The sequence below is a fragment of the Monodelphis domestica genome, chromosome 2 (genome assembly GCF_027887165.1).
Source record: "Monodelphis domestica isolate mMonDom1 chromosome 2, mMonDom1.pri, whole genome shotgun sequence".
Taxonomy (NCBI): Eukaryota; Metazoa; Chordata; class Mammalia; order Didelphimorphia; family Didelphidae; genus Monodelphis; species Monodelphis domestica.
The window spans coordinates 458,306,405-458,318,605 of record NC_077228.1 but is presented as its reverse complement, the minus strand read 5'-3'; the positions used below and the strand labels follow the sequence as shown (position 1 = coordinate 458,318,605).

At 38.9% G+C, this 12,201-nt stretch overlaps 1 protein-coding gene across 1 annotated transcript in view; it reads left to right on the top strand.

The window, feature by feature from the left end:
* The window catches only part of BCAR3 (BCAR3 adaptor protein, NSP family member), a 174,793-nt gene that overhangs the window by 44,198 nt on the left and 118,394 nt on the right, over positions 1–12,201 (top strand). Inside the window, exon 3 of the mRNA XM_007484989.3 lies at positions 1,334–1,373. Within this exon, the coding sequence (XP_007485051.2) occupies positions 1,334–1,373 (40 nt within the window). The remainder of the gene's footprint in view (positions 1–1,333; positions 1,374–12,201) is intronic.

Here is a 12,201-nt window from a genome sequence, read left to right as displayed (position 1 = left end):
GCCAATCTCCAAAGCAAACCCAGAATGAAATGGAAGCCCTGCTCTTTTGTTCTTTCCATTAAGATCATTGCCAGCTCTTCCTTTTAAAGCCCATTCAATTATCCCGACTTTTGCCTATTTCCTTACTTGAGTTATACCCCATTAACAAGGCACACTTTTCATTACTTTAAAATCATTTGGCTGTTCCCTCGGTGATTTAATTATTGGCAACTTGGTTAATGTGTTTGAGGAAAGGTCAATTTTCAGCTCTTTCTGCCCATGAAAAAAGAAATGAAGAATTAGGAGAATTAACTTCACTAATTAAAGCTTCCCTGCCCTCCCAGCCCACCCACCCCCGGTTCTTACTACCTAAACATTTTAGATGAATTGATTGTTACATCTTGTTATGAAAGAAGTTTTAGAGATCAAGAAATCAGGGGGAGGTTGAGAAATGTAGGCAATCCTGTGCATAACAAAAGCTGGAGGTAGGGGCAGGGATGATTAGGCTTCTAGACTTTTTTTTTTCCAAAATATGTTCCTTTGAGCTTTTCAGGTATATGTGTATACACAGACTCACACACACACACACACACACACACACACACACACACACACACACACACACACACACAACCTTCTGTCATAGAATCAATACTGTGTATTGGTACCAAGGCAGAAGAGTGGTAAAAGCTTGGCAATTAGGGTTAGGTGACTTGCCCAGGGTGACATTGCTGAGAAGCATCTGAGGCCACATTTGAACCCAGAATCTCTCATCTCCATGCCCGACTTTCTATCCCAAGCTACCCAACTACTTTTTTTTTTTTTTAACTATTAGCAATAAGAAGTTTCCAGGCTAGAGCCTGGAAAGGATATTCTTCTTTTTTTCCCTTTTTTATTGTCCTACAAAACACACTTTCATATCGTTCACTTGTAAGAGCAAAGCCATACATAACCCAAATCCCCAAATAATACCAAACATACACTGATGTGAAAGATGAACTCCATCAGTTCTTCCTCTGGAGGTGGGTAGCATTCCTTGTCATAAGTCTTTCAGGATTGTCCCAGATCAGTGCAGTGCTGAGAGTAGCCGAGTTTTCACAGATAATTGTCATTCTTGGTATATTTTTTATGCTTAAAATATTTACTGCCTAGCTGCAGAAGCATCCGTGCTTTTTGCTTCTTTTTGACAAGAAATATCTCGAACAACTCTCCTGGAAGCGTGATTGTCTGGCTGACTTTCTCCTTGGATGTGAATTTGTAGCTTTATAAAGTGAATCAAAAAAGCATAAAATAATCCTCTGACCTTTTTCTCAGTAAGAGAAAACATTGTACTGATTTCTGTTTTCCTTTGCAGAGATCCGCATCTCCTGGACCCAATGATGGAATATGTGAAGGTAGGTCCTGATGGTCAGAACCCAAATCATGTGCATGGCATGATTCACAGGGTTTCCATTTCCAAGTGAGTGTTGCTAAGCTAGGCTCCACTGGATGATGGAGAAGAAGCTGGTTCTGACTCTTAAATCGATTCTAGTAATAGGTCACGTCCTCTCCACTCCTAGATGTCACCTTAGTATTTTTCTTGTCAGAAGAGAAGACTCAGGAGAGTTGCCTAGGCTCTTTTCCAGTTCTGTTGCATGGCCCTTTCAGGGCTGCCGAACCTCTTTATTTTGAGATTTTTTAAATTTTATTATATTATTCATTCATTTTTATATTTAATTAATTATTATTTAATTTAGTCTTTTAGTTTAGTTACTTTATTTTTTATTATATTTACATATATATTATATAATTATAATTTAACTAACATATTATTAATCTATATTATATTATTTTGCTTCTCCCCAGTGGGGTTAATTTTTTGGGGGTGGGTACTTTCCCTATCATCAGAAAGAGCCTTGCCATCCTTTTTTCTTTTCTGTCATTATTAAGATGGAGACAACTCTTAATTTACACAACCAAGCTGCTTATAATTATTCATATTCTATCTATTTCCACCTATGCATATGGCTACTGAAGTAAACAGAATTAAAGATTATTTCCCTTAGAACTGACTTCATTCTATTTTTTTAAGAATTAAATTAGATTCATTCATTTCTTACATTAAACTACCCAGATAACTCTCTCCCTTCCATTAGAGAAGGCAACATTTGATAAAAAATAGACGTATCTATGTAAAACTGTCTTGCTTATTTCTTTTTATCGGTCCTTCCTCTAGAGGTGGACATACACAAGCCATTCTTCAAACACTATTTCTGTTGCTGTGTATAGTGTTCTCTTGGTTCTGATTCTGATCGTGTCAGGTTTCACAATTCCATAAAGGTCTTTTCATGTTTTCTTTAATTAACCCACTCATCATTTCTTACAATGTATAATTTCTTACAATTCTCTCACAACATTTGCTGCCACTGACTAAAGGGCAAGTAATTCCATTTATGAGTTATTTAGATCAGAAATTTCTATCGTAGGATCCATGGATAGACTGGGGGTGTGGGTGTGACTATCTCTGAACTGATGGGGAAAAAATGACATTATCTTCACTGACCTCTGACTTAAGTTTAGCATTTCCTTCAATTGCGAAGGAAGACAACAAACCTCAAAAGGACTAACAGTACTTGGATTTTTGTTACCAATAGGAATCACTTGTATTTTCCTATCACATCATAGTTATTGTTCTAGTTAGAAATATTGTTTGTACTCATCACTACTTCAAAATTACCGTCATTATTGGAACCTCTTCTAGATGACAGGTGATCGCAGTCTGTCTACTAATGTATTGCACTCCAGTTGGCTTCTTTTTTAGTCATCTATACTTTTTCTTAATTTTCAATGTATTCCCATTCACCTATCTAATTCACCCTTTTTTCCTCCTTTAATTTTTCTGTTAGTGACTGGGGGAAAGACTAGGAAGTGTCTCCTTCTCTTAATGTGGATAATTTAAGGTTAATTGTGTTGGTTAAAGTCTTGGTTAGGGGCAGGTAGGTGGTTCAATGGATAGAGAGAGCAAGACCTGGAGAGGGGAGTTCCTGGGTTCAAATTTACACTGTGTGACCTGGGGCAAGTTCCTTAACTGCCATCATGGAGCCCTTACTGCTCTTCTGCTTTGGAACTGATAAACTTAATATTGATTCTAAGCTAGAAGGTAAGAGTTAAAAAAAAAAGTGAAGTGTTGATTTTATTGGGATTTGATTTATCCGTATCCATTCATATTTGTATGCTGTTACCGTTAGGTTATATGGAAACATGATTAAGTGGAAAGAGTACTGTGGAGTCAGAGGGTCTGGGTTTGAATGCTACCTTTGATGCTTGCTACTCATGTTATTTTGGATAAATAACTCCATGTCCCTAGTCTTCAGTTTCCTCATATTTCAAATAATAAGAGTCCTATTAGATGGACTCCTGTGACTTCAAAGTCTAAGCCAGACATCCTGGGATTGTTTGGGAATATCTTCTACAAAGATAGCATTTATTTGGGCAGCTAGATGGTACAGTGGTTAGAGTGCCAGACCTGGAGTCAAGAAGACTTATCTCCTTAAGTTCAAGTCTGACCTCAGACACTAGTTATATGACCCTGGGCAAGGTCATAAACTATTTGCCTCAGTTTCCTCATCTGTAAAATTAGCTTGAGAAGGAAATAAGATCTTTGCCAAGAAAATGCCAAATGTGGTCATGAAGAGTTAAACACAACTGAAATAACAAGAATTTATAGATGACTTTAAGATTTGCAAAAATGCTTCATAGGTGTGAACTCACTTAGTTCTCACAGCAACCTATTATTCTCATTTTGCAGTTGAGGAAACTGAAGCAGAAAAAATTAGCTAATTTATATAGTTCCTTGCCTACTAAAATATCTAAAGTTGGATCTGAGCCCATCTCTTCCTGCCTCCAGGTCCAGGGTTCTAGCCACTATATGGCCTCACTGTCTCTAGAATATCTTTTTAGATTTATTCCCTTTGTGGTAGCCTATCGTTGAAATTAAATATAGGATTATAGATGTGAAATTTGGAAATGGAAACCCAGGGAGATTGTTTTTTGCCCAAGATCAGGAAGATAAACTCCAGAGGCAAGATTTGATCCCAGGACCTTTGACTCCAGTGCTCTTTCTGTGAGACCATATTGCCCCCCCTTCCACCCATAAGCATTGAAATGCTTATTACAATTGTTTAAATTTTTTTAAATCCCTTATTTCTTATATTTCCTCTAATTCAATTATTTAGGACAAAGGCTATGGCTCATGGATTGATGGAAGTTTGGTCTTTTTGGCTTTAGAAGGATTTTGTCAAAGCATTGGCTTTAGAGCCATAGGTCTACAGAAGGCTATTTTCCCCAGAGCTCTGAGAGGGGCCAGTGTCACTTGCATCACTCTTCAGGTTGGCCATCATTCAGGTGTTGATCCTGGTTGGGGATTGGAAGGCCATGAATGGACTGCAGAAGGGGCCAGCTGGCTGTCCCTGGTGAGAGGAAAGGTGCCATCCCTGAAAAGACAGGGTGATACTATCAAGGGGAAATGAGGACATGTCCTGGGAAGAAGGGCCAAGTCGAGTCCTTTGGACTGGTTCTTCTTAACAGGGCCCTGCAGGGGCCAAGTCACTTGGGCCAAGCCAAAGGTCACATATTCTTTGTTAAATACGAATCAGATTAGAGCTTCTTTGGCAGAGCCAAAGGCATTGTTCTAGAAAGCAGATGCAAAACAGTTAAATGTTAAGGATTCTTATTTAATTTTGATATTTTTAACATGGCTTAAGCTTAAGAAGACCTTAGTTCAAATTCATCCTTCACTGAAAAAAAACTGAGACAATTCACCTAGAGTACATTCTCCTCCCCTCCCCATCTCACATCACTTAGGTGGCTTCTGCTCCTGCCTCCTCCTTCCCTACATAAATGAGGTGGCTCTTCTCTTTGCCAAAGCACACCTGTTTGTGCATCCATGATCCCATTTGACCCCATTTTTCTCCAGCATATTGCTGTCCCAGTCTCTTAGTATCTCCTGGCCACTTCCCTTCTGCCTGCTAATATGTCTTTGTCTCTCCATCCTCAAAATACTCTCACCTGATCCATTGATCCCCACTAAGCTCTCCATCCTTTATCTCCCCATCCTTTCTTGGATTAAACTCTTTAAGAAAGCCAACTATAGGGGCAGCTTGATGGCTCAGTGGATAGAGAGCCAGGCTAAGAGATGGGGAGGTCCTGTGTTCAAAACAGACAGACAGACAGACAGACAACTACAATCAGTGCTTCTCATCTAGCTTTCTTCTTTTCTTCCTGATGGTCCTTTCTCAGTCCTCATCCTTCTAGACCACTGTAGCCCTTGACACTGTTGATAACCCTCTTTTATTTTTAGTTACAATTTAAAAACCCTTCCCTTCTGTCTTAGACTCAATACTGTGTATTGGTTCCAAGACAGAAGAGTGTTAAGGGCTAAGCAATGGAAAATTAAGTGACTTGCTCAGGGTCACACAGCTAGGAAGTGTCTGAGACTAGATTTGAAACCAGGATCTCCCTTCTCTGGGCCTGGGTCTCTCTCTATACCCTGAAATGCCTAGCTGCCTCCTGATAACCCCTTTTTTCTGGATACTCTCTTCTCTCTAAATGGCATACTCTCTCTCCCAAATTCTCCTACCTTTCCGACCACTTCTAAGTCTCTTTTGGATCTTTATCCAGTTCAGACCCGTTAACTTTTGGCTCTGTTCTTGGGCATTTTCTTTTCTCCCTCTACACTGTTTCACTTGGTGGTACCATCAGTTTCACCATATTCAATTATTTAAAAAAAAAAAACAAAAAGATGATTCTCAGATCTATTGTCTAAGCTTAATCTCTCTTCTGTCTTCCAGTCTCTCGTTTCCAACTCTGTCTTTCCATTTGCAATCCTGACTTGTAGATATCTTAAACCCATCATGTCTGAACCTGAACTCGTAAATTTTCATCCCCAAACCCTTCCCTTTTCCAAATTTCTTTATTAATGTTGAGGGTACCACCATCTTTGGAGTCACCCAAAGGTGCACCATTGGGGTTATCCTCAACTCCTTACTTGAACTTTCTCCCCTTATTTATTGCCATAGTCTTTTTGAATCAATCTTTTTTAAACCCTTACTTTCTATCTTAGTGATGACTCTAGGACAGAAGGGCAGGGGTTAGGCAAATGGGCTTAAGTGACTTCCCCAGAGCTACTCAGGTAGGAAGTGTCTGAGATCGGATTTGAACACAGGTCCTCTGGTGTTCTATCCAATATGCTAGCTAGCTGCCCCCAAAATGTTCTTTAAACTAAGGAATTCTTAACCTTGTGTGTCATAGACCCTCCTCAATAATTTTTTTTGGGAAAAATGGGGAAAAAATGCTAAATTTCAGTGGGAAGTTATTGAAAATTGGTATGTAAAAATTTTTTTCATATCTAAGTTCATGGAAACTCCATGAAATCTAGCCTAAAACCTGAAATCCATCCATGGATGCCAGAGTAAGGACCTTTGTTTTAATGAGTTGTAAGAATCTGAGTAATAAACATCGTAGCTACTTTAGAAAAAGAAATAAATACATTTTAGATATTCTAGCACACAGTAATATTTAATATGCTTTATTATTATTTATAACAACTACAATATAAATAACATCTGTTAATATTTATTTATGAATATAATATAAATAATAGCTTATTATTTATTGACATTTAATGTGTTCTTTATTAGCATTTATGACTATGATATAATTATAAATAAAATTATTTATTAACATTTATTTATAATAACTATAATATAAATAATAACTTTATTTATTAATACTATAAGACTTTGATGATTGCTGAGGCCATTTCTTTTTCAAATTAGTGTGAATTTTTCTGCTATGATTCTAGTTCCAATGCCTGATAATATACTCCTCCATCTTTTCTTGCTGCTATGAGAGGAAAAAATCAAGAAAGACAATTGGATTATTTCTGGTCCAAGTCAAGCAGTGATAGAAATGGCCCCAGCTTGCCAGAGGCACATTTCTAATCCTCTCGAATGGAAGCAAGCTGGTCAGCGTGTTTCAGGTTCTCCTCCATGAACCCCGGACCCTTTTGTAAGAGCATGCTTTCCTGCATGGGGATGAGGTCATAGATTATTTTTTCCTATCTCGCTTTAGTATAGTTTCCACAAGATGCAAAAAGAAGAAGGAGTGACTGTGGGCCCAAACACGCCTGACACTTTCTCATGAATCATTCTGGCCTAGTGGAAGAGACAAAACCCGGCCAGTTCACCCCGGTCACTCCCACGGTGGATGGGGCATGGGGGTTGGGGAGAGGAGGGTAGAAAAGCTGAGTTCTTGAAGGACGAGAGCTTGGTGGAGAATGAATGCAAAGTTGAATTCAATCCAATTTGTATTCTCTGTCCTCCTTCCTACCTGCTGTGCAGTTTGTATTGCAGCCTTATTAATACAGCATGAAAGGACCAGCTCAGTGGTTGCTTAGCCACCAGTGACTCTTCGGAGTTTAGGATAAAGGAGAGCCACGTGACTGCCGGGAAGTCCCAGAGCTGTTTGGAATTCTTGTCGATGTTTTGTGCCAGGCATTCCTCTCAGGGTTGTTGCCTCCAGCTGGCATTTTAGGACCTAGTGGTAGAATTTTGATATTTGGATTTTAGAGTTGGAGAAGCCAAAGATGTGAGTTAGGGATTTTGGCATCTCAAAGCTTTGGTCTTTTGTTCTTTAGGACCGCCCTGGTTTTTAGCCAGGAAACATTTTGGTTTCATTTGTCCCTCCACCCACCTCAGACTCCTTCCCTAAAAAAAAAAGCAAAACACAAAATGGAAATAGATCCGTGTTTAAAGTTTGGTTCTTCCAACAACTGTTCTTTGGGTTGTGGCTTACTTTTCTGAAATTGAATATAATTGCATTCCTTCCACTGCTGGAAATTTATTATTTTTAAAAAATCTTATTGTCCTCCAGATTGGGAGAACAGAATTCCTCCTGCTTTTGTCACTTCATTTACTCATTCATTGTGTAACTAGTGACTATGGCTAGTGGTATGAAGTCTTGGTATTTTCCTCTGCCTCCAGTGCATACCTGAATAGATGAAACCAAAAGATTTATATATTTTTTTTAATAGGAGGAAATGCCTTTTAAAAGAATAGCTCTTGGCAAATGGTGAAGTAAGGGAATGTTTGTCTCTTGGGTTTTTGGATCACTCCCTGTAGAACTTTCTTGGCTTCTCTTCCTGTCTTTACTCCCCTACTCCCACCCCCCAAATTTCAATCTTTTCTATTTCCAGGCTTCTTTCATCATTATTATATATAACTAACTGATCTGATTGCTAGGGGGTTTCCTTGTTACTTGAGGGGGTCCTGATTTCATTTCTTCTATGCCTGGGCTTCTTTCCCCTTTCTGCACCCTCTCATCCTGGGAGAGTCTTGTCCAGATCTTTCCACAGAGCCTCAGTGGTGAGCTCCCCCAGGGCACTGGAGATTCTTCTGATTCTTTGGTAATCCCACTGTACCCCTTGGGTTGCCTGTCCATCAGCTGCCTCTTATTTTGTGACCAGCCACACCTGGCCTTGATAACATCTTTCGTTCTGCCTTTTTTGGCGTGCACGTCACAACTGGTAATGGGCCATGCCTTGCACACGCTCCCTGTTACCCTTTGAATCACTTGAGATTTCGGTTCTCCGGAGATTGCAGAGTTCTGTCATTCTTCGCCATGTGGTCTCACTGGGAGATGGGCTTTTGTGGTCACTGACAGTCCTGCATGATGGCCAGCTACAGCCTGGTGCCTTCTACTAAGATTGTTAGGTAAGATATTATTATTTGCGTAGACCCTACTATTATGCCAGGCACTAGTAAGTGCTTTACAAATATTATCTCAGTTTAGTTGGTCTTCTAGGAGGTTTGCTATTATCCCCATTTTACAGATGAGGAAACTGAGGCAGACAGTTTAAATGACTTGTTTGAGGATCCAAAATAGGTGTTGGAGGCTAGATTTGAAATTAGATCTTCCTGACGCCAGTCCCAATGCTCAATCCACTGTGTTACCTAGCTGTTCCCAAGGAGGGTAAGAATTGATTTTTGCTTGTTTGTTTGAATTTTTTTTTAAACCCTTACCTTCTGTTTTAGTTTTTTAACCCTTACCTTCCGCCTTGGAGTCAATACTGTGTATTGGCTCCAAGGAAGAAGAGTGGTAAGGGCTGGGCAATGGGGGTTAAGTGACTTGCCCAGGGTCACCCAGCTAGGAAGTAGCTGAGGTCAGATTTGAACCTAGGACCTCCCGTCTCTAGGCCTGGTTCTCAATCCACTGAGCTACCCAGCTGCCCCCTTAACTTCTGTTTTAGAACCAATAATAAGTATCAGTTCCAAGGCAGAGATTGAAAAGACTAAGCAGAGGGGGTTACCCAGGGTCACACAGCTAGGAAGTGTCGGAGGACAGATTTGAGCCCAGGACCTCCAGTCTCCAAACCTGGTTCTCTATCCACTGAGCTATGCAGCTGCCCCAAGAATGGTAAGAATTGTTGAACAATCAAAATTTCTGGCCTCTGGACCACTTTATAATCTTAAAAATTATTGGGGACCTCAAAGAGATTTTTTAAAAATAGAGGTTATAGCTGTTGACATTGATCTAATTAGAAATTAGAACTGATAATTTTTTTAAAATTATTATTTAAAAACAATAATAATCAACCCTGGGAGTGGAGAAGGAGACAACATGAATCATGTTACTTTGGAAAACTTATGTGTAAATTTGTTATTGGAATAAAATAGAGATAAAATTTAAAAAATAAAAAATGAGTACTTTATGCATAAAAATAAAAACAATAACAAACTTATCCTAGTTAATATAAATAACACATTTTGATTATTTTAAAAAGCTCAATTTTCAAAACAAAAATGGAATAGTATTGTTTTATATATTTTCAAATCTTTTAATGCCTGGCTTCATAGAAGACAGCTGAATTCTCAGAACTGCTTTTACACTCGTTTGCTATGTTTTGATTGAGTATAGAAAGAAAATCCAGCTTCACGAAGTTGGAAAAGGGAGAATGTATCATAATTAGGCACAGAACATCTTAATATTATAATGAAAATAGCTTTGACCTTGAGGACTTTCTGAGAGGGTCTTGAAGGGTCCTCGGACCACTCTTGGAGATCCACTGGTTTAAATTATCCGCCCTTTCCAGACAACATTTCCATCTCCTTGTCCAAATGTAATTCCTTGTCCCCAAAGAGATAGAGAATGTAAAGTGTTCGCTCCTTAAGGTCTCACCGCAGCTCATTAAGGAAGATGTTTTGAGGTGGGGGAAAAGTGGTCCTTTGAAACTCATCGAATTATAACATAAAACCATCACTAGTTTTGTTAACTCTGAGCCTAAGAACTACTCTATTGGATCAGGTCAGTAGTGAGACCTGAATATTTTGTATAATGGTAGAACCAAGCTTTGCACAATATTGTGACTGAATATTGAACTTTTTGGAGTCAGATCATCTGCTTTCAAATTCCAGGAAGGTTTAACTTGCCCTTGCCAAAGGGACTCAGATAGGGATGAGGACCAGAGAGAGAAAAATCTGGAATGCAGCTTTGAGAGAGGAATGGTACACGGCTGGCCTGGACACCCTCCTTAAATGATGGTTCTAGGAGGAACGGTCCAGTCAGAGAAGGCTCAAGGTACCAGAGGGTACTTAGAATGGGTGAATTTCAGAACCCAACCCATTTTCAGCTTTTGCCAATTCCTTTTTTTTTAAGAGTTAAAAAGAATTTTCCCATAGATTAAATTGATACATTTTTTAAAAAATCGTTTTCTAACATTTTGTGATCTATGTTCTTTCCCTCCCTTCCTCTCCTCCCCAATCCCAAGACAGTATTACTGGTTACTTATGATAGTACATTCTAACTATTTCCTTCTTAAGATCTAAAGTTGTACTTCCTTTTTTTGCATTTTTTTTCCCTTCAAGGTTTGAGACAGTGCCCCTTACCCCAGTTGGGCTGGGAAATGGCCAGTAAATCTGTGTTTGCCCTATTTGTTTGCCTTGGTAACTTGGTAAATTTCTGTCATCTCCCACCTCTTTCCTTTCATCCTCAACCCCTCATTTTTCTAGAATGAATCATCCCAGCTGTTTTGATTCATCATCACATTTTGTCTCTGGTCTTTTGAGTTGATGGTTGTTGGACAATCTCTAGCTTTTATCATTTGACTTTCTTTTTTCTTTTTTAGACCCTTACACCTTGTCTTAGTGTCAGTTCTAAGACAGGAATGACAAGGGCTAGGCAATTGGGGCTAAGTGACTTCTCTAGGGTCACTCAGCTAGGAAGTGTCAGGCGAGATTTGAACCCAAGTTCTCCTGACTCCAGGTCTGATCCTCTATCCACTGGACTACCTAGCTGCTTCTCCATACCATGCCTCCTTCTGTCTAATTCACAAAGGATGCCAGCACTTTAGTTTCTCTGTTTATTTAAGTGATGGATGGTTCTCGGGGAAGAATTAAGGATGATTCTAGATTTGTTTCTTGTCCCATGACTTGTGCATTGAGGCCATACATTCTGTAAGTGTAGTTTAGGAGTCCAGATTTTGGAGCATGTACCATGTATCCTTGAAGGATTGAAGCATCTTGTAATTGTATTATGCTGCATCTTTTTTGCATGTACTTCTTGTTCACACCCATTAGATTGTAAGCTTAGAGTGGGGATTGTTTCATTCATTGTACTTATGTATCCTTTGCTCCTAGGACTACTATGTTTCTGGACTACATAAATACTTTAAAAAAAAAAAAAGAACCCTTACCTTCTGTCATAGAATCTGTACTAAGTACCAAGGCAGTATGGACTAGGCAATGGGGGGGGGGGGGGAGGGTAAGTGACTTGCCCAGGGTCACTTAGCTAGGAAGTATCTTGAGGCCAGATTTCAGCAATAGATACTTCTTGGTTGATTAATTGATGGAGCATAGGGACTTTTTGGAGGTTCATGCTGTTGAACTTCCTCATTTTATTTTTATTTAATTTTCCAAAATCATTGAGAGTGCTTAGTTTATTATAAAAAACAGTAACACAAACAAGCAGAAAATAGACTAAAACTCCCCTCCTGATAGAATCATGGAACCAACAGAAAAACATAGTGTAATATTTCCAACTTATTTTGTCTATATCTCTTTCTTATCTCCCTTTTGTTTGTGTATTTATAAAGGTTATTTGCTAGTGTTACTGGTTATTTATACATACTGTCCTAATTCTGCTATCTTTGCATCATTTCATATTTTTTCATATTTCTTTGTATTCTTT